Source organism: Mytilinidion resinicola, assembly GCF_010093595.1.
Source record: "Mytilinidion resinicola strain CBS 304.34 unplaced genomic scaffold BDZ99scaffold_14, whole genome shotgun sequence".
Lineage (NCBI taxonomy): Eukaryota > Fungi > Ascomycota > Dothideomycetes > Mytilinidiales > Mytilinidiaceae > Mytilinidion > Mytilinidion resinicola.
The window spans coordinates 366905-390937 of NW_022985450.1; the positions used below are offsets into that span (position 1 = coordinate 366905).

The following is a 24033-nucleotide window of genomic DNA, read 5'->3' on the forward strand; positions in this document are numbered from 1 at the left end:
TTTAACGCTCTAATAATGATACAAGTAGATCGTACGACTCTTGATTATCATTCACCTCCGACTGGAGACCTGTTAGACCTTTGCGCAGCTGGGCTGCGACGGCTTTCGCATATTCCGCATTTTCGGTTTTCCCCATCCCTTTCAAGACCGCTGACATGAGATACGTTGATCGAGCAAGTTCTCCTTTTCTTTCATCAGTTGCCTCATAGATGCTTATGGCTTTGGACAACAGCTGTCTAATTCATATTAGAGTGGGTCAGTCGAACAGCGCGTGGAACAGGGACGTACTCTGCACTCGCGTGATCGCCCTGTTGCGCGAAAATCCAGGCGACCTTGTGAAGAGAGGCAGCAAACTTGAAACCACCGGGGGTCGCCTCCTTTCGGATGTCCAGGGCTCGCATATGCGCCGTAAACGCATCTTCCAGTCTCCCAAGCCGGATGAGCGTATTTCCCTTTCGCCAATATGGCCTTTCGATAAGTCAGGCAAAAGCTTTTGCAAAATGTGAGAAAAGTTTCAAACTCACTGCGCAGTTTTTTCGCCAGCAACACCGTAAGCCCCTTCGCACAGCGGTATCGCAATTTCTGCAAATCGCAACGAGTCTTCGTATTGTCCTTGGGCCCAGCGGAGACAAGAGATATTGCTATAGCAGATACCGAGCATACCAGGATTTCTCGAAGGATGTTTTTCCCGCAGCCCAACGCTCATCTTCAGATACTCGTCGGCTACATCGAAGTTGCCCATAGTCATTGCAGTGTACCCGAATCCGTTGTAGCCTGCAGCCAGTGCGAGCTCATCACAACCGTCCGTCTCCTTCAGAATGTCCAGGGACGTGGAAAGGGCTTTGAAAGCTTTGTCGCGGTCCTGAATGTCGACGTAGATGACACCATACAGCACGTAGATTTGGGCGGCCATGAACTCGTTGCCGGTTTTGGTCGCAAGCCCGACCGATTTTGCGGTGGCAAGTATCTCGAGCGACTGCCGCAGTTGAGCCTGCTCCATTAAGAACCATGCAGCACTGGTCAGAATATCTGCAAGCTCCGCGGTTGGTGCGAACGTCCCTTGCTCTCGGTATTGGCTCTCGAGGGCAAGTATGTGAGGCAAGTAGAGGCGCATCGTTGGCCAGTGTCGATTCAAGTACGACTCGTCGGGAGACAGACGCGGGCAGACGCGGTGTATCAAATGGACAGCCTCGTTGAAGCGAGCCTGTCTGTCCTCCGCCTCCATCTTTGTCAGGGTCACGGTGCGAACTAACCTGTGGAGTACGAACGCCGAGTGACCCTTATTTTTGGTGACTAAGCTTTGCTCGAAGAGGCTTTTGGAGGCCTCCATGAACTGTAATTTATTAGCGAGCCATTCCAGGTCGTGTGGCGTGTTGACTGGAGGTGATTTTGCACCATCGACGAATAGACTTTCCGGAATAGAATCCGGATCGTAAAATACGAGCAGCTCGAGGAGGTGTCTTCCATTGGATGTAACCCGTGAAAGCGATACTTCCCAAACGGTCGACATAGAATGAGAATAACCCAAGTCCAAATTGGGGTTTGAGGACTCCAGAAGGAAGTGCGACTTGTTTTGGAAGGACAGGAAAACGTCTAAAAAGCTAGCTAATGACGAGCCAGTTTCGAGTATATAGCTTGCCATTTGATCGATCGCAAGGGGGAGACCACCGAGCTCTTCCGCCAATCTGCAGGCGAGGGAATATGTGCTTTCGCTAGGCTCTACCTCCGAAAGATCCTGCTCCATAAAATCCTCTTGGTTATCATCATCCTGCAGTAGACTGAGTAAAAGGCCCGCGCCCTCCTCTTCGTTCAGGGGCGTGATCTGCCTGCCTTTACTGGGATAGCCACTGGCACGAATTCTTGCCGAAGCAGGATTTCTGCTTGTCAGAAGAATAGAACCATGTTCAGCGACGGGCCAATACTCTTGGAGAAGCTTTGGTTGATCAGCGTTATCAAATACCAGGAGCCATGGTATGTCTGTTCCACTTTAGCTCAAGGCAGGCTCATCGCATCATCATTACCATAGACCTTACCTGTTTCCTTCAGCCATGTTTTGAGAACTGCCCGTAGTTTACTTTCAGTTTCTTTGTCCTGTTCAAGAACCAAGCCGAGTCTTGAGGTAGCTTCTCGGATATCTTGGTCTAGTTTCTGAGTCGTTTCTGCTGAGAGCCAAATAATGACCGGAAACTCATCTTTATGCACGTAAAGATACTCTAGTGCAAGTTGTGTCTTCCCAACACCTCCAAGGCCGAACAACGAGTAAACAGTTTGTTTCTTTGATTTGTGATGCCGAGGATTGAGGGCTGTATCCATCTCCTTTAGGATTCCTTCTCGGCCCACAAATTTTGGATTGCGCGGCCGGGACACACAGAAACAAGAAGTTTTGGGCTCAGGTTTATCCTTCTGCACTGAGGTGAGGAGACGTTTTAATTCCTCATAGCGTGTGGTGCTGTCCTGCATCGCAAGAGCATGCGCCTCAAACTCGATATGCCGCGCCGTCTGCTGGATGCGGGCAACGATTCGTTCAAAGACTGGCCGAAACGGTGTCCACGTGATTACAACAATATTTCCTACCGTATGACATGAGCATAAAGATGGTTTGCGAAGCGTGAAGCAGCCTACTGATTGGATTCTCACGATAGTACACTATAACGAGGCATGCGAATTCTGCTATCAAAAGCATAACTAGAGAAATTGGGGATAAGCTTGGTAGCACAAAATATTGTTTGCAATGTCTTGCCTTCACGAGTTGACCTTGTCAGAGATTCACTGCGACTGCTGAGGGTTTTGCTGTACACATCGATGCGGGGTAGTACATAGTTGACGTCGGTAAACATGTCAACTATAATTCGGAGGACGTCTGCGCCCTCCTGAACGAGCTGAGCAATACAGTTAGAGACATGCTTAAGCAATCTACACATTCCTCTCACCTGAACGCATAGTTGAATACTCCCCCAAAGAGGGGCTGTGACCGACGGGTTGGCGCGAAGCATATGCTCAAAGGTGCCGTTGAATGTGCGAAGCTGAGCAATGAAGCCGTTCAGCCTTCCGATATCATATGCTCTTGGATCATTCTGACAATCCTCGAGCAGAGCTTTGCTGTAAGCAATCAAGCCTTCGAGAGACCCTACACTTGAAACGTTCTCGAAATCCTCTTCGCTGAGCTTGCTCCGACAAAGTTCAACGATATCATCCCAAGCATCGTTTGCAATGGAAGCTAAGGTGGTGGCAGCAGAGCCAGAGGCCATACTGTGACAAGCAAGGTCGGATCGATTTGAAGGTGGATTGCAACATGCGAAGTGCGCGTCTCACCGTGAACAGCTTACTGCAAAGTAGTGCCACATACCAAGCTGACGAGAGGCAAAATTATATACGCCCGATAAGCTGGTTGCCTTGAACTGGCTGGTGGTGCACTGAGCGGGGTAATACTAATGTGGCTGAACATACTTGTTCGCCTCGCATACAACCTTGTCGTGTCTGCCTGGTGTCAGCCTTGCTGTGTCTGCATGGTGTTCTGCAAACAATCTATACACAAGTTTCCCTCTACTATGGCAACATAAGTAACACCGGTAGCCCTACACGTTCTCCTGCCATAGCAAATGTCTGAACTCGAATTACTCGTGAAACTCTTCCCTCTAGATCATGAATATAAATTTTCAGTTCATGAAGTCACGTTCAAAACGCTACCGTCGACGTCGACCGTAAGTACGAAGATTTCAACACAAAACGTCTCGGTACAATCGCTCTGTGAAGGGCCAGAAGACGCAGATCATCCCAAGCCGGAATTTGCTGGCCAGCGTGGAAACGGGCTCCGGTATCGATGGTACCACGCTTCGCAGAACAATCTTGACTGGGCAGAGAGCTTGATAAGCAAGCTGCTGCCAGCATCAGATGTGGCCAGATTCCGCAGAATGATGTCAGATCGGGAAGAATCGATTCGTCACGTGTCGCAGATGACAAGATCTATACGGCTTGGATGCGAGTCAATTTGTCGCGAAGGTATCTATTCAGCTTCTTCTCACGCAGCTGGATACAATGTTCTTGAAGGGAAATCTCGGCATCAGAGCGCTCCCGGGACCGTAGCTCTTTTTGTAAGCTCGATGTCCGGCAAAATCACGGGTACGTGGATGACGCTGATATATACAGATGCCTTTCTTAGGGTGGGACGATGCGTCTCATCTCTGTGAGCGACACAAAGCTTTGGAAATGCTTGTGTCAGATGCTGTTCCACAATCAGTGCAGGAAGCCTATGCATCCGTTACGACCCATCCAAAGCGGCGGTTTAAAGCAGCTTCAGTAACCGCCTCTAAGCCTCTGCAGCTCCCCAGCACACTAGATCAATATCAGTTTCCATCATCTGCGACGTCTTCAGGTTTTGCGAGGTCCTCAAAAAGACTGCAAGACCAAGCTGTTCCAAGAAGGACGAAACATACGATGACAGCCCCAAAAGCGCTGGTTGTCAATCAATTGTGGCTCTTTAGCATCGGCAATGGTCAGTAATTATGCATTCGCCCGCATGCCTTTCTCACTTTATTGCAGACACTGTGATTACTTTCTTCCCAGGTTGTGAGAAGCCATTCGTCAGCGACAACAAGAACTACCCTCTTGAGGAGACGATCAAGACGCGTCTTGCAGAAATTGTGTCCCCAATGGAGGCTTGTTCTGATGTGCATAGCTTATGCACATTAATAATCCAGGGAGCCGTGAATCTAATCACAGAAACATCTCAGTCAAGAGGCTTTGAACTGATTGAATGCTACAGGAACTCCGTCTCTAGCTTAGTGAGTACTCTATCATCTCACCTTTTACAATGCTAAGGCACCATCAGAGGCAAGAGTATATGCAAGCTCTTGCTACTTTCAGAGATGAGGCACTCAACCAAAGCCCGAACTCGAGGTCATTGATAAAGGCCGACAGCACTTGGGCCAGGATCTTTGATGTGTCTACGATGCTTGATGAGATTCTCGTTCTTCAGGAAGTCTACAAGACACAACTAAACGTTCTCGACACATTCGGAACCACGATATGGGGTGAGAATTGGAAAGATCTGCTTTTCGACAGTTCTTCACACAGGCCCGGGCTTGCAAGACTGTTTGAGACCAGGGGCAAGATCTCCGACTTTCTTTCTAACTTCAACACATTGCAAGCAAGTTTGCTGCACAACAAGGCGGATGTAAGCCCGGATTCCCATGTTCACAGGACACTCTTGTTTCTTTTTCGTAAAGTTCGACCCGTTCACGTCAGCGGACAGAAACACTGACAGGCTTTGCAGTGGCTCAATCTTCTCGACCTGCATGAAAAACGCGCTAGTCTCCAGGAGGCTCGATCGGCAGTCAAGCAAGCCGAAGAAACTGGAAGGCAAACGGAAGCCTCTCTGGCCTTGGCTGAATCTGCAGCGAAGCAGAACCGAGTTATGATGATATTCACATTCATGACTGTTATCTTCGTTAGTATGACACTGTCCTCGACTGTCATTATGCTGACTGGACCCGGCAAATCAGCTTCCGCTTTCATTCTTCACATCGTTCTTCTCGATGAGCGTTCGAGAGTTTTCTTCGGACCCTAAGCAGCCCACCACCTTGGCTACGTTTTGGACGCTCGCAGGTAAGACTAATACCACATCCCAACCAGAGATAACACCTCCAAGGGCCGATATCCGCTATCATATGGCTTGTTGCTGTTGCCGCAGCATTTCCTACCCACTTCCTTGGGTTAATCCGAGCTATGCGGCCTGGCGGGAAGCCTTCAGATGACTAGGCCTTCGGCAGCGTAAGTTGCAGCCGACACGGGACTGCGGCCACGTTCACATGGGTATCCAGGCTGCGTACTTAACCGATGGCGAAGTGGATCCCAAAATATTCCTCGGCATGTGTCGATGACTGGGCACGAGGTGTACTTGCCACTCCTGGTTGTCAAATTGCAAGCCTACCGCATGGTAGAAGTAGGCTATCCAATATGATGCCTCCACGTAAAGAGGGATATGCGGCCAGCCCAATGGTTGATCCATGCCACAATAGGGAGGTCAGGCGTCGAGTAGTAAATCCTGGTAGTGATTTGGGTAAATGGAAAGGCGGGGTCTTATCTGCTCATTTTCAGCCTCATGCGCAAGTATATGGGTCTGAAACTCTTCCAAGTTCCAACTAAATCGCGTTACTTTAGTAAGACTTGACAGCCGCTACAGTCTGCGCAACATGGAGACCGAAAACATCACTTCAGCTTCGACGTTTATATGGTACGTCCGTTACAGGTGATTACACATTCTCATTCAACCACGAGGCTAACAGAAATGTAGCTCAGAAGCAGAGTCAACTTCTACGACTGAAGAGAAGCCATCTCTTTCAAACAAGAGCTCCACAGAGTTCAGTGAGAACGCTAGGCCAGGTTAGACTCTCTCCTCTCTCTATATGAGACTATGCACTCTGACTTCTTCGAAGCGCCGACCCAGCCATGGAAACAATGGAAATCCCTTGTTGAGAAGAACAATGATGGACCGTGGGTAGGATGGCAACCCGAACCAGATAAAGGGGTTCAAAAACCATGGCTTGATTGGATTCGGTACTATCATTATCCGGAGCAGATCTTCGGCCCGGAATCGTCCGTTGAAACTGAGATGACACCAGAAGACTGGGAGACTCTTGGAATACCTCAATCGGCTATTGTAATTGGCTGTACTGGTGCGGAAGGAGGCTGAGCAACGGTCGTAGTACTGAGCTAGCTATGGACACTACTTTTGAAGTTGAACCTAGTTCCAACACGTCTTGATGAGGTGTCTTAATGAGCGAATTGTTATTTCACGTATATTATTTAGCTTACTCCTCAGCTTCACATACGCTCACCCCTAATTTGTCTAAGACGAGACGAAGACCTTGTGCAGAGTAACGATTAAACGATGACGACGACGGACTAGTACAATGACATCTTCATTGACCCCGAACTCTCATGTGGGAAATTCGTAATACCCATACCCTTCGGTTGCGCTGATAATGCAAGTTCATGCAGCCAGATATTGTCAGCGGCGACAAGGCAAGCATTACTCCTTCTACACGGGTAGTTTTGACCGATCAGGGTGCAGCAATGGCGAATTAAGGCAAAACGGGGCGTAATGAGGGGTAGGGTCATGAGGGGGTCAATGAAGATAAGCCATCGCGGTGACACGCGTGACCAAGGCCACTGTTGGGCATACCTACATACAATCCAATGCAATGCAACGGATACTGCATCTTGGGTCAGGATTCCCTTGCTTTGTTGGGCTCAAACTAGGTCATGGGAATTTCGTCCGCAGATGCAGCATTCGACGCGAACCGCAAGATTAGTTGCGGGAGGAAGCAGTGCATCACTTCACCAGTAGCTGACCGGAAACGTCGATCACTAAATTAACCACCATATCACCATTTGATACTTTCTCCGCGGATATCCTATCGCCTGAAGTTCAAACAAATCGAGACATAATACTGCTTAACAGACCCTCCATCACAACGCTCTCAAAAAATGACGGAGCTATTGAGTCTCCCAAAGGTCCTGGGCAAGGTGGGCTATCTCGCAAGCCTTGATCTTTATAAAGCCGAGAAGCCATTCTTTTCAAATATACCGTTCTTCAACATCCCAGGGGCCAAACAGCAGAACCTCTCCGTGACTGACCATGAGAAAACACCAATCTACGACGTGCGTGGGAGGGAGCATTTGGTATCGCTAGACACATGCGGCTTCGAGATCCGTCGACATCCAACCGTTCCCAGCGAAGCAAAGTTCCATGATGAAGAATGGATCAGGCGCGAGTACTGGCCAGAGATCCAACGTTTCGTAAAGAAAGAGCTAGGTGCGAGCGAGGTCAAGATCTTCGACCATACAGTACGTCTCAGACTTACAAGTTTGCGTGGAGAAACTCACACGTCCAGGTTCGTCGAGCGAATCCAACATCTCCTATATATGTGCGGGGTGGAATGGGGCGTCGGGAGCCAAGCGCAATGGCACACGTAGGTATGAAACCGACCTGATCAGTATTAGTATTTCCTGGAGAGGAGCATAGGTAACACAGCCAGATCAAACCTCCCAAGCAGCCGAACAGAGAGTATGGTACCACATGAAAGATGAGGCAGAGAAGCTGTTGAAAGGGCGATACCAGATTATCAAGTACGTTATGAAGACATGTCCACGAAACACATGATTACTACTGACGGTAATTGGCAGCGTCTGGCACCCGTTGTTCGGTCCCATCAGGCATCGTCCTTTGGGGCTCTGTGACTACAATTCGGTCAACCAAGCCAAAGACCTTGAAGCTAGTGATTTGATTTTTCCGCACTACGTCGGCGAACAGTGGTACTCGTACCATAGCCCAAATCACCGATGGTACTACATTAGCGATCAAATGCCAGACGAGTGTTGGTTATTCAAGTGCCACGATTCTCTGACCGATGGCACCGCAAAATGTAGGTCAACACTTCAAACAACTTCTCGTTTGATCGATGCTGATAGACGGAAGACGCGATGCACACTGCAATAGTACTTCCAAAAGAAGACGAGGAACGACCAAGAGAGAGTATTGAGTTTCGTTGTTTAGTTTTTTATGAGTAACGTCTAGATTTGGGCAGAGCAGCTAGCCTTGTTAGCATGCCAATTCGTAGCTGCAATGCGGCCTTCCAGGCTTGTGTACCTGAAGTACTGCATTGAAAGGCGCAAAAGTGCTAACGAGGAGGCTTTGCGAGGGTGATAGTGTCATAGAGTCCTAGCTGTTACCGGCGCCGCTGTCTCTCTAGCAATAGACCAAGCAGAAGCTCTCTCAACAATGAGGAAAGACTCTCGCTCGGCCCTTCCATAGTAGCACTGATATCTGTTGCTGTCGATTCACATCGGTCAGCCGACGTAAGGCAACTAGCTGCATGAAACGAGGACACGTATTATAGATTAAGCTATGCGTGCGGGGTATTTATTACAAATGCTCAGATTGTCTTCATCAACCATAAAGGCTGCAAATCAGTATCGAGAGCCTTGTAGGAGCTTGCATGCTCACATGTGTGTGGGAATGCCTGCATCGTGTTAAAGTAGGCCACGAACAAAACCACGAGCAAAGGAACAATTAAGGGCTGAACATGAGTGCATGGATATTGAGTAGTATGCAGATCAAAAGTGAAATGATTACAATCTTCAGGCTGTCGGCGGTAGAGGCCTTGAGCTTCCATCCTCCTGTTCAGACTCAGGTTCAAGGAACTTCCCAAACCTCAGCATGACATGGTCATTTTCCGATTTTTTAGCTCTCATCCAGGACATGATGCGAGCAACCTCTTGTAGATCTGACAGCATGTGGGATTTGGATTTCGTGCCATTCAACACGATAACGCCCAGAGCCATTGTCAGAGCATACAGTGCCGATTCTGGAGAAGCCTGGGTAGCGAGTGCCACCTCGATTACCGGCGGAGAAATCAGCAGATGCTCATTCGCAGTCAGAGTCAAGAATGACTGATACATAACCCCAGTCTTCCGGCAGAAACTGCGGATATCCATGTCGTAACCGGACTTCGCGTGGAAGGGATTTTGAACGATTCCGGGCTTGGTGGTTGCCTTTGTCCAGAGAAATTTGAGCACTGTCAAGTTGGTATTGGCGATACCGAGTTGCTTTATCTTTCGTGGCACGAATTCCTCGAGAACTTGCCATGCTCTCAAAGTATCGTCAATACTCTTAAGGGGCGTATGGAGTAGCACCGCATCAATATAGTTTCTAGAATCGTCCTGATCGACAGAAAACCGGAGGTTCCAGAGCGAGCGCTGGATTGAATCCCGTACTTGATCCTCGAGCGTTCCAGCGGCATTATATGGTATCGAATCAAGGTCTTGACTCCAAGAGGGAGTAAATTTGGTCTGTATCTGTATACAGACGGGTTATTATCTTTGTCAATGAGAGGAACAACGTAGGGCAATTTACAAAAAGCGATTCTCTCTTTGACGTGTCGTTACCGCAATGAGCCCGTAGAGCCTGGCCGACCATGTCCTCACGATAGTTCTTTGGCTGGGCCGCGGTGTCGAAAGCAATGAATCCAGCATCTAATGCTTGAGACACGAGACAGGCCGTTTCATCATTCTTCCACGCGGTCCCGTAAACGAAAGGCAGGTCACTCATTCTGGTATGCCTTTCAACAAGAATGTTGTGATGGTGGTTCAAGCGAAAAAGCACGGCAGACTGTGTACTGAACTTGTGGTTGTACTTTTCACGAGAAGCAGAGCAGGGCTTGCGACCGCAAGAAGGGCTGGAGCGAAGCTTTCGCTCGAGCCTGTATTCAAGCGAAAACGTGATCACATAATCGACAAAACGTAGACAGTGAATTGGAATCTTTCGGCTTAGTAGCATCGAGATCCTACCTCCTAGTTATGCCGTGCAGCAGTGTAACACACCCCGATACCAAAACTCTCTACGGCCGCCAAGCGATCGGCGATCTGAGATCTTAGTCCTCGGCCGTGGCGGCGCTCCTGACGCATTTCCTACGTTAACAACAGCACCAACACTCCAGACTACTATTGATTGTGCATTTCAAAACATGAGGGTCCGAATGGCTTTTTCCCGATCCTTCAAATTGGATCTAGCTTCCCTCGGTGTCATCGAAGGCATCTCCTACGTCGACCCGAACACGACCTCGAGGGTCTTGTGCCGTTACATTGGGGGTTTACCATATGCGTTACCTCCTGTTGGCCCGTATCGATTCAAGAGGCCGAGACCTTTACCGGAGTGTTATAGATATGGCACGCACGCGAATCCAGGCAGATTTACGGGCGGATGTGGTGTTTGCCCACAGCCCAAGGAGGATCCGGAAAGGTGGGAAGAGGACTGTTTGCAGGTGAATATATGGATGCCTGCCGGCAATCCTCCAGAAGAAGGTAGACCGGCTCTCTTTTTAAAGCTCAGATGCTCATGTATCTCTACACATACTCTGAGTTCACAGAACTGACCTCGCAAGGCTGGCCAGTCTTGTTTTTCATACACGGCGGTTTTCTTCAATGGGGAACGCCTAATGAAGGAGATCACATCGCAATGCTCGAAGAGACGAACTTCAATGCCATTATCGTGAAGCCTGCGTACCGCGTAAATCTTTTTGGGTTTCTCGCAAGCGAGGAGCTTCTCGCTGAATCACCAGAAAACCCTGACCTGAACGTCGGATTTTGGGACCAGCGGCTTGCCCTCGAATGGACCTACCAAAATATCAACCACTTTGGTGGGAACCCAAAGAATATTACCATAGCGGGATATTCTGCTGGCGCCCATTCAGTATTTCACCAAGTCTCACATGAGCTCTACTACCCGTTCGAACCCGACAAGTCAATCATTCGTCGTGCCTTCATGTGGTCAAATGGTCCAGGTTTGCAACCCCATACGCTTTTGGAACGGCAACAGCAATTCGATGAACTACTCTCTCAATTGAACATTGATAAAGGGCTTCCTCCTCCGCAAAAGATGTCTTTACTTCGCAACTTGGACGTCAAGACGCTACAGGCAGCCAACGAACGAATGGTGTTGCACGAGTTCCGTGCAGTAACTGACGAGAGCTTTCTTGCATCAAATTTGTTCGCCAATATCTCTAACGGCGACTTTGCTCGGCGTATGCTCGCCCACAAGCTCGAACTCATCACGGGCGAATGTCGTGATGAGCACTTTGTCTACGGTGCTTGGCGACCACCACAATCTCTTACCTATCGTGGCGTCTTCGACCGCCTCAGAGCAGATTATCCCCTGGCAGCCGTGAAGGTGCTGATGAATCTCTACTCACCTGATGGTCAATTACCGCAGCTCTACGAGGACTGGGGCGATGCCTTTGGTCATATATATGCAGATATGCAGATTCATGATATGGAACGCGGGTTCGTGGATTGTCTCACCCACCATGGTGCTGGCAATCTCCTGAAGCGCTATCGAGTTGAGTGGAGGGCAAAGTGCTGTGAAATAGACTACCCCAAAGAATGGGGAGTAACTCATGGGACCGATACTGCGATCTGGTTTTGGGGGGAGGGAATGGGGCCGGGGCTCAGAGATGCTGAAAAGCCCATTGTACGCAATTTCGTGTTTAACGCGATGACAGACTTTGTGCACGGCAAAGAAATTAATCAGAAGTGGAATACTAAGGAGACGAAGGAGGCGAGGAGATTGAAAAGCAATGGGGAGGTAGATATATGGCAGGACGAGAGATGGGAGAGAGGTGTGGAGCTATGGCAGAGGCTCTCGGATGCTGGCTGCCTTGGCCATCCTACCTAGGTGCCTACCTAAGGAAGTCGTAGAGCAAAAAGATAGCGACGGTCAAGCAGTTAGTATATATGATTAAAGCGTTCTCTATTATAGAGGACTAGGTATTTAAATAACTCTTTATTCTTCTATATATTACAATTTTTAATGCGTAGCTTATCCCGCTATTCTATATTTCTACTTACTTCATACAAGTCTGCAGCGTACCACATACCACTCAATCAAGACAGATCTTGCAGCACGGGTGTCGGCCAACGCTGACTGCCTTGCTCACACGATCTAGAACTCAGCTCGTAACCCAGTCTCTGGAAGCCTGAGGCTCGACACACAGCCTGCCATCCAGCTGCACCTACGTACAGGGCTTCAACCACGCCATGCATATCCGGCCTGGCGTGGAAGCCTTCTAGCGCGTCACTCTATTGTAGAAAACTCTTGGTGCCCGCCCTGCCGCAGTGGGGCTCCGTCGCGCCAAAGGGCGCGCAGCCTCCGCCGAGGAGGAGCGCGTGCCAGGTCTGTGAGCCTTGTCTAAGCGGGCGCGGAGAGAATTTTACGCAATGCTGCAGCACTACTGGGACAGAGTTTTGCGCCCGCTACGTGGGACAAGAGGGCCAAGCGGAGTGAGGCGTGAGAATCGGGGCCAAGCAGCGTGAGGCATGAGAAAATACCGCCTGTTGTCTCTTCATATCACAGATACCACAGTTTTGGCCACGGCTTATCGCAGCAGGCCATGTCCAACATTGCTGGGCCGGCTTGGAGTTTGCTTGGCCGCCGCTCGGAACGGCCTCAAGGTTGACTTCAGGGCGTGTTTTCCGCTCCGCCAAGCTGACTGCGACCGCGCCTTTACTGGGCACACCACTGGCCTACCCGCATCAGGGAGGAGATGGTGGAGATCCTGGGACACCGCGCGACATGGCAGCCCATCCATGGCACCGTCGCACACGCTGCGGACGGCACGTCGACCGTTCATAAGCCTCCGCATTCCCTCGCAAAACACCACCGCCGCAACAGCCCTGGGTTACGAGTATAACACCGTGCCCTTCCCTCGACAGCCCTGCACTTTCGAGCCTCGAGGCTGTGTGCTCCTGGTTTTCAGTGCGAGTGCCTGAGCTCTCAGCCTGACGGACCCGCGTAAGCTTCGAAAGATCCTCTTCGGATTCTGAATCGGTATGTGCATTTCTCTTCATTTCATCCCTGCCTTCTCGTTGCACGTCGTTACATTATGTATTCTCTGTACTCGAAATCTGCGAGTCCAGACCCTTTCTAGCACCCTACGCCAATGAGAATGCAACGTTCAATAGACGGGAGCCGGGTGTGGCGCCGTCCTTAATCCAGGTAGCCGCTCAACCCTTTGCACGTCACTCGACCACCTGCCCGCACACACCAGGTGTGAAAAAAGTAGCACGCTCATCGAGCACGCTGCCTCATGTGTATGTACACCTGTCTGCCACGGCTTGGAGTGCTCCAAAGGGTTTCCCAAAAGCGCAAAGCAAAGAGCTTCCATGGCTTTCATATATTGGGAGAATGCAATGAAGCACCCCAAGCAGTGGCAAACATGCGTACACACCCACGACATGTTCTACAATGCCACATTGTTTATGCCCCGCGTGCTGCACTATCATAACAAACCTCTCAAGAACGCTTTTCTAACTTCCACCAGAAACATCATCCGCCATGGCCATCTGGAACAGGAAGAGCCACTCTTCCGACGTCAGCCCACAGCGGAGCGAGGAATACGGCGACAAGAATGCATACAACCCCACCGAGTATCCCGCCGGGGAATACCCGCAAGAAGGAGTCATGGTGGAGCCAGGAAGCGGCCAAACCAAGCTCACGCGAGGTCTCAAATCTCGGCATATTACTATGATCGCAATTGGGGGCGCTATTGGAACTGGTCTCATCATCGGCACGGGCGCTGCGCTTGCGAAGGCTGGCCCGGCCAGTATCCTCATCAGTTATGCGTTCGTCGGTGTGCTTGTCTATATGGTCATGTGTGGCCTGGGAGAGATGGCTGCTTGGCTTCCCCTGGGCAGTGGTTTCTCGGGTTATGCAACTCGTTTCTGTGATCCTGCCCTCGGTTTCGCTCTGGGATACGTGAGTATCAAATTCAATGCTATTCACCGACACTTCTGACATCTTGCAGACCTACTGGTTCAAATACATCATCGTCACCCCTAATCAGCTCACCGCAGCAGCACTCGTAATACAATATTGGTGCCCACCCGAAAAGGTAGGGTAATCCCGGCGTCTTATTTATCGTCACGCTCACCATCAACAGGTCAACCCCGGTGTCTTTATCGCCGTATTCTTTGTCGTCATCCTCACCATCAACTACTTTGGAGTCAAATTCTTCGGTGAATTCGAGTTCTGGCTCAGCAGTATCAAGGTTCTCGTTATCATTGGCTTGATCCTGTTGTCCCTTATCCTGGCCCTTGGGGGTGGCCCCACCCATGACCGTACTGGCTTTAGGTACTGGAAGAACCCCGGCGCTTTCAAGCCCTACATCGAAAGTAAGGAATTATGAGATCAGCTCTATAGCAAGTGTGCTAATCATGCAACAGCTGGGAGTGGAGGCAAATTCCTCGGTTTCTGGAGCTCCATGATTACGGCTGTGTTCGCCTACCTCGGTACCGAACTCGTTGGCGTGACTGTCGGAGAGGCCCAGAACCCAAGGAAGACAATTCCTCGCGCCATCAAGTTGACCTTCTTCCGTATCATGTTCTTCTACGTCCTCAGTGTCTTTTTCTTGGGCATGATCGTTCCGTACAACTCCAAAGAGCTCATCTTTGCCAACAAGCAGGGTAGCAAGGCGTCCGCCTCTCCATTCGTGGTTGCCATTTCCATTGCTAAAATCAAGGTCCTCCCTGGATTCATCAACGGCTGTATCCTGCTCTTCGTCTTCAGCGCAGCCAATTCTGACCTCTACATTGCCTCCCGTACCATCTACGGTCTTGCCTCCATGGGCAAGGCTCCCCGCATCCTCGCCAGAACCGACAAACGCGGTGTTCCGATATTCGCCCTTGGTCTCTCCGCGCTCTTCTGCCTTCTCGCTTTCATGAACGTCAGCGACGACTCCAAGATAGTCTTCGGCTACTTCGTCAATCTCGTTACTATGTTCGGTCTCCTCGCCTGGATCTCCATTCTGGTCACCCATATCTACTTCGTGCGCGCCCGCCACGCCCAAGGCATCACCAACGACCAGATGCCGTATGTCGCCCCCTGCGGCATCTGGGGCTCCTACATTGCCCTTTTCTTCTGCTGCCTCATCGCCATCACCAAGAATTTCAACGTCTTCACCAAAGGCGACTATGGATCCTTCGACTACAAGAACTTCATCACCGGCTACCTTGGCATCCCCCTATACCTCATCATGATCTTCGGGTACAAGCTGATCATGAAGGAAGAGGGTGTCAGGCCTATGCACGCGGACTTCTACTCTGGAAAGGCGGAGATCGATGCCGAGGAGGCAGAGTTCCTAGCTCAGCAAGCGGAGAAGCACCAGAATCCACAGGGTGGCTGGTTCTATCGGACGTTTGTGTCGTGGTTGTTCTAAGCGTGAAGCGTCTTGTTTTGGATTCGATTTACGATCGCTATTCCTTGAGATTTACGAAGATAGAGGCACGTTCGTGAGCATGATAGTATGCTAGAGATTGCGTCAGTGATTTATTTGGACGATATACCATGTATCGAAATGCCATCTGAGCGTTACTATAATTTTGGTGTCTTGACTGCGTGGAAACTAACTAATCGCAGCTCTGTGAATTCCTTTGGCCAAGTCCTACGCATCTTGAGCATTCATTTTAACAAGCTTAGTTCTTAGTCTTTCTTTCCTTCGCTTTCCTTTTCATTTACCATGGATCACCCTTTTATCTCAAACGCAAAACTACCATATAGGACGGCTTGATTCCAATACCCAGATGACCCTTTTGGATATGATAATGACCAATGCGCTTGATGATCTGCTGCCCAAGCTTCAATATTTGGAAATCTGCAATATCCTTATACGCAGACTATGCTTGGGTGTATATGCCACCCTCTCCATAATCTATTGGAAGGGAGATGACGAATTTTGGTATCATGAGCTGGATTCCTGCCTTACCTACCACTGCCTCGACATAGCCTTCCGTAGCGATGGCTAATTTGACTTGGACGATACTGTGATAGTCATAATTTGCGAGCGAGTTGACATTCATTGGTAGCACATGCCCGTAATCTGACTTGCCGAAGTCGACCATCTATTCTCCGATATCTTAAAGCAGGTATTTGAGATCTGGAGTCATATTTCATGGAAAAGGACCCGGATCTATCGCACCACTACGATAATACTATATTTGGATGATATCGTGAATGCCATGAGTCACGTGCAATTGAAATTCATTGGTGGAACGTGCCCATACTCCTCCTCATTGGATCTGGCCACGTGACATTCTTTCATCCACTTGCTGGGGCCTCAGATCCTCCCTATCGCTGCGCCTCTGGAGATCTGCTCATCTCAGCATTCGAACATGCAGGGAGGGGGGATACGTTGGTCGAATTCAGCTAGCGTGTGGCGCTGAATGAGGCGCGACCCCAACGACGTCCGTTCGCACCACCCCTCAACACTGCCTTTGCTATCACGAGTGTCACTGATCCTCTCTCCTCACTTTTCGAGTACCAGTCGGACAAAGAATCGGCTTTCCAGATGCAGACCGGGACCGCCGTGTACTTCCCGTCACCTACACAGCCCACTGACGAGCAAGTCCCTTCTTACCAGCCATCATTCACAACGTCACCTAGACCGGCTGCCGGAAGCTCATGTGCTCTGTCCTTCATTTCGGGCCTCCGATCTCGGGCCGGCATGCTCATATGCCAGAGTTGGTAAGCCGGCGTGCCGACTCAAGGCTGCCATAAGATTTCAGCCTTATTCGCACCGGAACAACGAAGAGGCGCGGCGATCGCCTTCTCCAGCGCAAGGCCCCGTGTTACGTATGATCAGAAATGCGCAGTACCTAGCGCTCGTCGTCCCGTTGCCGTGCAGAGTAGGCGTTGGGCGTCGGAAAAATCCTTCTCCTGTTAGGTGGCTGAGTGCTCTCTCCTCTGTCACCTGAATAGCAGCACTGTAGGAGCAAGCCCTGGAATGAGGATATGGAGACGCTAATCGTATGACTCCTTGGGCGCCTCGGTTGTCGTTGACAGCGAGTTTGGACGACGCTGCTGCGACGATGGCTTCAAGAAACCGCCAGGAGCAGTACTCCTTAGTCCGACTCTGGGCGCACATCATAGCCGCGCTGTTTCTGCACCCCGCGTCTATGTTTCTGATCTACCGATCAAGCTCGCTTGCAAGCAAGATGCTCCAATCGGAGTGAGGCTCGACTAAGTCAACTTGCACCGCGACTCGCACTACATCACCGGACTCTCCCTCTGCCCCGGTGAGAAAGGCATATACTATGGACAATACCTGCTAATTGACCGCTTTCAAGTCATGGGGATTGCCTCCAGTGCTCGATTGGCGCGCGTAATGCCCGTCTGTAGCGCTGAGGCTGTGCTGCTCTGCCGCGTATCCAGGGTGAGGCTGTTTGGCATCGTCGAACTTTTCATACATTGGGCGTTGGAGCTCCCACAGTCCTGCTTTTCACGGTTGTCCAGTATGACAGCTTCATCGTAAGGCGCTCACCATGTTGTCGCCTCTTCAGGCTACTCTTTTCTCGCCGGGGCGGCGAAAGAGCACGGGGCTTCAGGTATCATTCTCCTTTTTCTGGCATCGACAGTGAAGTTTCTGCTCTGTAGACGCCCTTAACGTAGTCTTTATATACCCCCTTCTCTCACCGTAGACTGCATCCTCATCCACCTCACTTCGGCTTTCAGCTACTCTTCCAGCCACTTTTTCGATCAGCTCAGGCTTTCTCTTCATCGAACGCTCCATACTCTCTAGTCACACACCTGCGCCGTTAGATTCGACCTAGGATCTAACTGCATTGTTTTCACCGTCTTCAGCTTGTGGTCTCAGGCCCCTTCAACTCTCCTCAGGCCCATTCAATCACCGCCTTCCAGCTTGTCAAGCCTCCTGAAGCGGTTTCTCCCTGTACCACTCGTCGGCATCTCCGTAGCACTCCAATCCCCACCGCTCTCGTAGATAGTCTACGGAATCGTCCACAGGCGGTTTTAGCTGGAATTGTCATACCTCCCTCCGCTCTAGCCTTACCTCAAGTTTCCGTGGCACTGGACCCCTTCCGTCAACCAATCTCATCTGCCTACGTTCGCTATCTACGTTCACCGTAGGCGGATTTCGCTCGCCATCCTCATCGGGAAAGACCTTAGATCCTCTTCTTCAAGGGAACCTAAACAATCACCTCCCCTCCCATAGTGAATATGGCAGACACGGTCCCCGCCGGCCTATGGGTCTGCTGCCAGTGTAATACTGGCAACCCCATCGCCCATCACGCCGCCTGTCCCCATCCCTGTAACCATATAAGGTGCGAGTCCTGCAAGAACCCCGGCGACGCATACACCGCTGCCGGTGGTCTTTTCCCTTCCATAGACTCCTTCAAGTGTGACTCTACCCTGGGGTCTACAAGACAACCTGCCGCTCCTCCCCATTTGGCGTATGCTGAACCGACCAAGGATACCTTGTGCCCGTCTATTGTCCCTGTCTTCACCTACCCTATCTTCAGAGCCCCTGGCGACATGTGGGAGTGCTGTGCTTGCGGCGCAGAGAATTTCTGCGGCAACGCCCCTGAACTTTGCCCCCTCTGCCCCCACTACCGATGCTCGGACTGCAAGAATCTATAGCCCAACATGTCTGGCGCCTTATTTCATGCTACATCGTTAGTGCGGCTCTACCAAACCTCAACGACAACGTGCTATCGTTCGACTTGCCTTCAAGCATTCACGTCGGGTGATCTTATGCACATAACGACCCACTTTCCTCGAATATTTTGACTTGTATTTCCTTTCTAAGCCCCTCACTGTCGTTTGTTTCCCTTCCTGTAACTCCTTCATGTTCTCCTTTTGCGAATACCCTAGACTGATTTGTTTCCTTTTCCCGCTTATACCTTCTTCTTTCGTAACGTAACGTCTCCCCCTAGTGTCTTCTTTTCCTGTACTTCCTTTTTGTTCTCTTCTTGCTGGTTCTGAGCTTTTTTTTCTGCTTTTAGCGTTGGATAGCTTTATGATACCCTAGACACTGGCGCTGGTTGGAGGATGCGTTGCTTTTAATTAAACACCCACAGTCTTTTCCGATTATTCTTTCCCGTGTTATGACTTCACTTGTCGTAGCCCATCGCGTGATCATACCTTTGCTCTTACCTTTTTATCTAGTTACGATCTCAGACTACAAAGATTCTTAAGCTGGAAATATATTTCGTGGTACCGGAGTTCTCCTAACGTTGCCAGGTACGCTTACATAGCATCCATCTCTCCCTTATAAGGACCGTACATTCAGAACCTCTGCATCTCTTTTAGATCTTCTAAGTATACCAGACGTCTTTAAACCGTATTAGACATTGTGCAGCATGCTCTCTTCTAGCGGGTCTGATTTCACCTTTACGGACTTGATGCCTTGCGCCGACTTCCGAAATAACGGCGAGCCAGATTGATAACACCAGTTATGCAGCAACAGCGCAGAATCTTCGTATTTCTAATTCACGCAGCCCAAGAGATTTAGTCCAAGGTCTATTTCACTGCACCCTTCCGGAGCCCTCCGAGCTGCTACCTACATCCTCAACGCGATAGTGGCTGAAAATTAGGTGCATGGACCTTCCATCGCGTGCGGAACTTTAAGAAAGGTTGAAGGGCTTCGTACAGTGATAAGCAAGTGTTTACATCATACAGTTCGCTCCCGTTCAGTTCCCTTCCTTGCCAGCTTGACATGCACCCTTCTTATCCCGTCCACCCCGTATGAGCCGTCCAAACTATTACTCAGGTATGGCACGTGCTAATTCTGCCTAGCCGATCCAAAGCGTGTGTCACTGCATGCCCCAGCTTCAAAGATCAAGGCCGCCACCCGAACTAGAGGCTGCAGAGCTTCACATTCCCTATTTCAATTTTCCATATGCTTCAGGAGATCCCTAAGGCGTTGTTTAGCACCCCAGCGCAGTACAACTACCCGACCTAGCTTCCGACTTGCATGGTTTCGGGTTGTCTACCCGGAATTCGAAAATGGTAAATATATTACACGTCCTGTGGAGCGTTGCAGTTGCCCTTCTAGCTATGTCCACGGCCCAGGGCACCCTTAAGGTGTTAGGTACACTCTCAGCGAGGCTATGCTGTACCATCTAATTTTCGAGGTAGGAGATTTTCGATCATCTCTACTGAGGTCAATCTGCGAGCCCAAGTCGCGTGCTTCGGAACTTTACAATGTATGTAACTTTAAGAAAGGGGGTTAGAGGACTTCAGATGGCAGTAAGCTGGCGTTACACAAAGTGAGTAACGAACCTTCAATCCACACATTTCAAATCTTTACATCACGTCTTAGTTGGAATTGTCACGACTCACCAAGAATTCAATCTGGTCTGTGATGTCCGAGATAGCGCCGGCTCAATTCACAATGTCTAATTTTTCATATCCTTATTAAGTTCCGATCACCCGTTAGAGAACTTCAGACGCTAGCAAGCAACTGCCAAAAGGCTCAAGATCTTGTTCAATCTACACGGCCCAGTTCGCTACGTTTCATGTTGGCTTCTAAAACCCCGTCGGGGGACCTCATGCAGCGGCGACCAAGTGTCAAAACGCTCGCAATCGCCTCCGTTCGATTCAAGCTGCCCGGGATTTTGCATCGTATGTTGCTCTCCTAGAACGTGCTGGAGGCCTTCAGACAACACGTTCGGAATAGTGCCTGTCTAAATCACATTCCCTCGTTCTTTGCATCTTGCGTTGAAATCCGCAACCTCGTTGGAGGACTTCAGACGACCGCAAGATTTTCTAAACCGTTAGGACTGTTTCATCGCAGAACGGCGCTGGCCACGCTTCTCTGCTGCCTTTGCAGATGGTATATATGTTTTTGGAGACAATTGCGGGTTTGAATTGCGATGTGGGACCTTGACAAAAGGAAAAGGTTCTGATCTCTACCAAGGAAGTACTAAACCTACATGTCTGTTAGACATCGACTGGAAAGAGTGTGTCAAATTGGTTTTGGATCCACATCCTAGATATGCCATTATCGTCTATGCAATATTGGCCGCGCCGCCCTTTTCCCTATCCCATCTCAATCCTATTATCCTACTACACGCACCAGCGCTGAGCATCTAAGATACAGTTCAGCATTGTGCAGTTTATATACCCACCTAATCCCTCCCTTCATAATTATGTAAACACACAATGCCCACCCTATTCTCCCATAACACGTCCATTGTGGAGCCACAACGCTATGTATCCCATCCCATCAACAGTATTGTATACCCACGACGCCCCTCATCCCTCCACAACACCCTAGCCACATCCGCATAAATCCAGCATCAGCAACCATCCAGCATCAGCAACCCCCTCAGCATTCCACGTACCCAAATCCAACATTCAAAGGTCCTACCACTCACCACTCACCACTCAACACTCACCTCCCAGCCCCCCCAAAATGCTCGACTACCAAATCTCCTCCCGCACGATCCCCTACACCTCCACCCCCCTCTCCGACGACGAGCCCGCCGTCCCCATCGAGTCCTACCACGAAACCCACCACCCCAGGTTGGTGGTAATCCCCCAGCCTTCGCAGCCCCCAACCCTGACATGCGCAGTCTTCCCGTGCCGGCACTGGACGCTGTACCCGTCCGACGGGCTCCAAAAACAGAGCAAGCAGGAGCTCTACATGAAAGAGCTGCTGCAGCGGCCTCTCCCGCGCGCGCCAGGCATCCGGGACTACGTGTTCGCGGCGACGGGGTGCTCGAACCCGGCGTGTCGAGGGGAGGCGGCGAAGGCGGAGAAGAGGCGGCGGAAGTGGGCGCGGAACTACGAGGGCTGGCGACTGCTCGCCAATTATAAAGCCGCGGAAAGGACCATCGTAGCGAGGGCGGAGGAGTTCGTGCGGCGGATTGTGTCCCGACCGAAGGTGGTGAAGAAGATCCGCGATTCGAAGCTAAGGTATTTCGTGTTTGATGAGGAGAGGAATTGGGAGGAGAAGATCTGGGTTTACCTGTGGGACGAGCTCATGGGGGTCCAGAAGTGGCAGACGGCGATGTGGAAGGCGTTGAAGAGGGAGGATATGGTTGGCGAGGGTGATGAGGTTGCCTGTGCTTTCCGAAATGAGCTGCTGAAGGCGGCTGAGAAGGTGCAGGTGCTTGAGATGCTCGCGCTCAATATCAGGGAGTGGGCGAATGATCCGAAAGATCCGATTCTACCCTTGCGGATCGATGAGATCGGCTCCCAGCTGGAGTATCCAGCTCCTCCAGAAAACTGGGTAGATGAGGGCCTCAAGAAGCTGCTGTCTAAGCCGCCGAAGTCTGTTGAATCCCCGAGCCAGAATGAGCTTGATGAGGATGACGACATCGAAATCATCGAACTGCTAGAGAAAGCGCTTCTTCTGCTTAATTCAGCAAAGGAGTCCGCGGCTTTTGGTAGTTCCAGCCTAGTTCCGAAGCCGGCAAAGAAGAAGCTGGCTCCAAAGAAAAGGGTAATCGTCCCGGCCATCCCAGACCTCCGTCTCGTCTTTCCACTCACACAGAGCAGAAGACAAAGGTCAGCAGGCCCGCTGTGATTAGAAGCCTGCACAAGTTAAAGCAGCTCAAAAAACCGTCATGGACAAGACCCAGGGAAGGAAGGTACTCATCCCAGCAGTACCCGACCTGCGTCTCTTATTCCCACTAACACAAAAGCTGAAGAAGGCTAAGATTCCTGCTGCGACCGAAAAGCCCCCGAAAAATGAATCAGGGAAGAAAAAGAAGGCGCTTTCTAAAGCGCTACCTTCCAAGGTCGCCCCCTAATTTCTTGGCCGTGACTTCAGTTCAAGCAGGGCGGAGGCAGACGGATAGGAAGGTAATCTTCAACTATTTCTAAAGAATTTGAGAAGCTCAAGGCTTATAGTTCAGAAAAAGGGAGGTAATGGTCTTTGGCGTCCAGGATTCCACAATTTCAGCCTTTCGTAATAAGAAGCACAAAACCTTTAAGAAAAATAGAAAATATAAAAAGGATCGAGCTGGTCTCGTCCATCTCAAAGCAATCAAAGATTCCAAATCATCTGCGTGACAGTGAGATTAATGTAAGTGACTTTAGAGTGACCACATAGCGGAAACCTAAAATTAGCAATCTAAAGATCCTCAGACGTGTCACAAAAACGCACCACGCACCTCAGCCAAACGGAGGGGCTAAACCAAACGAGTTCATTCCATTCAAAAGCTACATACGCCCTCATGCCTCTGAAAAACACGAGGGAGGCTACAGCAATAGGCAGAATAACAGCGTTCTTTGCCCATGGGGCTGCCTGATACAAGGATTTTTGGTTTAAGGATTTAGCATCCGATGATTGACTTTGGGGGATGGAAGAGTGGGGTTTGGGGGTTGACTTTGCGCCAGGCACTATCGCCGTGACGTGATTATGGGGAGGGGCAGAACCAGAAGCGAGTGACCGATACTCTGCTCCGATGAAAATGCAAGGGGGAAGCAAGACTCGACTATGCACGCTCGGGCATGGATGGATGATGACTGCAAGACAAATGAAAAAGGGGATGCCGCTGGCTTGACCACAACCCATGATATCCGTGACTGCGTGATACTGACTCCTAGGGGATGTTCCACTTCCCGTCGCGATTGTGATCCGCGCTAGAAAGCACTGTCAACGCTGAGGATGTAGGAAGCAGAGCCGAAATTGGCGTTAATCAAGAGCTTTAGAGGTCCAGGATCGAAAGGACACT

At 50.3% G+C, this 24033-nt stretch overlaps 8 protein-coding genes across 8 annotated transcripts; 5 read left to right on the top strand and 3 right to left on the bottom strand.

Annotated features, from left to right (window-relative positions):
- Nucleotide 1: 1 nt before the first annotated feature.
- Nucleotides 2-3248, bottom strand: BDZ99DRAFT_392655 (uncharacterized protein; the record flags this gene model as incomplete). The annotated part of the gene is made up of 7 exons (XM_033715804.1): nt 2-232; nt 267-468; nt 525-1977; nt 2034-2570; nt 2623-2685; nt 2747-2879; nt 2931-3248. 7 exons carry the CDS (start codon nt 3246-3248, stop codon nt 2-4), a joined length of 2937 nt encoding a protein of 978 aa, XP_033574180.1.
- Nucleotides 3249-3599: 351 nt separating this feature from the next.
- Nucleotides 3600-5566, top strand: BDZ99DRAFT_522837 (uncharacterized protein; the record flags this gene model as incomplete). Its single annotated transcript, XM_033725739.1, has 5 exons — nt 3600-4091; nt 4147-4492; nt 4540-4781; nt 4829-5173; nt 5273-5566. 5 exons carry the CDS (start codon nt 3600-3602, stop codon nt 5564-5566), a joined length of 1719 nt encoding a protein of 572 aa, XP_033574181.1.
- Nucleotides 5567-5999: 433 nt separating this feature from the next.
- BDZ99DRAFT_76450 (uncharacterized protein) lies at nt 6000-6821 on the top strand. Its single transcript, XM_033728880.1, has 4 exons — nt 6000-6232; nt 6293-6381; nt 6435-6555; nt 6621-6821. The coding sequence occupies exons 1-4, from the start codon at nt 6192-6194 to the stop codon at nt 6760-6762; spliced, it is 393 nt and encodes a 130-aa protein (XP_033574182.1). The 5' UTR covers nt 6000-6191; the 3' UTR covers nt 6763-6821.
- Nucleotides 6822-7488: 667 nt separating this feature from the next.
- On the top strand, nt 7489-8723 carry BDZ99DRAFT_536502 (uncharacterized protein; the record flags this gene model as incomplete). The annotated part of the gene is made up of 5 exons (XM_033726579.1): nt 7489-7848; nt 7896-7977; nt 8040-8130; nt 8188-8426; nt 8480-8723. The coding sequence occupies 5 exons, from the start codon at nt 7489-7491 to the stop codon at nt 8569-8571; spliced, it is 864 nt and encodes a 287-aa protein (XP_033574183.1). The 3' UTR covers nt 8572-8723.
- Nucleotides 8724-8934: 211 nt separating this feature from the next.
- Nucleotides 8935-10302, bottom strand: BDZ99DRAFT_447536 (aldo-keto reductase). The gene is made up of 2 exons (XM_033718018.1): nt 9917-10302; nt 8935-9858 (listed from the first exon to the last, which is right to left on the bottom strand). The coding sequence occupies exons 1-2, from the start codon at nt 10109-10111 to the stop codon at nt 9142-9144; spliced, it is 912 nt and encodes a 303-aa protein (XP_033574184.1). The 5' UTR covers nt 10112-10302; the 3' UTR covers nt 8935-9141.
- Nucleotides 10303-10484: 182 nt separating this feature from the next.
- On the top strand, nt 10485-12373 carry BDZ99DRAFT_500477 (alpha/beta-hydrolase). Its single transcript, XM_033723721.1, has 2 exons — nt 10485-10863; nt 10944-12373. The coding sequence occupies exons 1-2, from the start codon at nt 10527-10529 to the stop codon at nt 12230-12232; spliced, it is 1626 nt and encodes a 541-aa protein (XP_033574185.1). The 5' UTR covers nt 10485-10526; the 3' UTR covers nt 12233-12373.
- Nucleotides 12374-13891: 1518 nt separating this feature from the next.
- On the top strand, nt 13892-15770 carry BDZ99DRAFT_393001 (uncharacterized protein; the record flags this gene model as incomplete). Its single annotated transcript, XM_033715824.1, has 4 exons — nt 13892-14311; nt 14361-14447; nt 14496-14727; nt 14779-15770. The coding sequence occupies 4 exons, from the start codon at nt 13892-13894 to the stop codon at nt 15768-15770; spliced, it is 1731 nt and encodes a 576-aa protein (XP_033574186.1).
- Nucleotides 15771-23143: 7373 nt separating this feature from the next.
- BDZ99DRAFT_76514 (uncharacterized protein) lies at nt 23144-23996 on the bottom strand. The gene has a single exon (XM_033728881.1). It carries the CDS (start codon nt 23871-23873, stop codon nt 23430-23432), a length of 444 nt encoding a protein of 147 aa, XP_033574187.1. The 5' UTR covers nt 23874-23996; the 3' UTR covers nt 23144-23429.
- Between the last annotated feature and the right edge of the window lie 37 nt (nt 23997-24033).

Excerpts from the sequence above, each read along its gene's own strand:
- BDZ99DRAFT_76450 (XM_033728880.1), top strand. The coding sequence starts at position 6,192 with ATGGAGACCGAAAACATCACTTCAGCTTCGACGTTTATATG. Across the intron at positions 6,382-6,434 it reads CAGTGAGAACGCTAGGCCAG|CGCCGACCCAGCCATGGAAA; the intron begins GTTAGACTCTCT and ends ACTTCTTCGAAG. Across the intron at positions 6,556-6,620 it reads CCATGGCTTGATTGGATTCG|AAGACTGGGAGACTCTTGGA; the intron begins GTACTATCATTA and ends AGATGACACCAG.
- BDZ99DRAFT_447536 (XM_033718018.1), bottom strand. The coding sequence starts at position 10,111 with ATGAGTGACCTGCCTTTCGTTTACGGGACCGCGTGGAAGAATGATGAA. Across the intron at positions 9,859-9,916 it reads CAAAGAGAGAATCGCTTTTT|ATACAGACCAAATTTACTCC; the intron begins GTAAATTGCCCT and ends GTCTGTATACAG.
- BDZ99DRAFT_500477 (XM_033723721.1), top strand. The coding sequence starts at position 10,527 with ATGAGGGTCCGAATGGCTTTTTCCCGATCCTTCAAATTGGATCTAGCT. Across the intron at positions 10,864-10,943 it reads CGGCAATCCTCCAGAAGAAG|GCTGGCCAGTCTTGTTTTTC; the intron begins GTAGACCGGCTC and ends TGACCTCGCAAG.
- BDZ99DRAFT_76514 (XM_033728881.1), bottom strand. The coding sequence starts at position 23,873 with ATGGGTTGTGGTCAAGCCAGCGGCATCCCCTTTTTCATTTGTCTTGCA.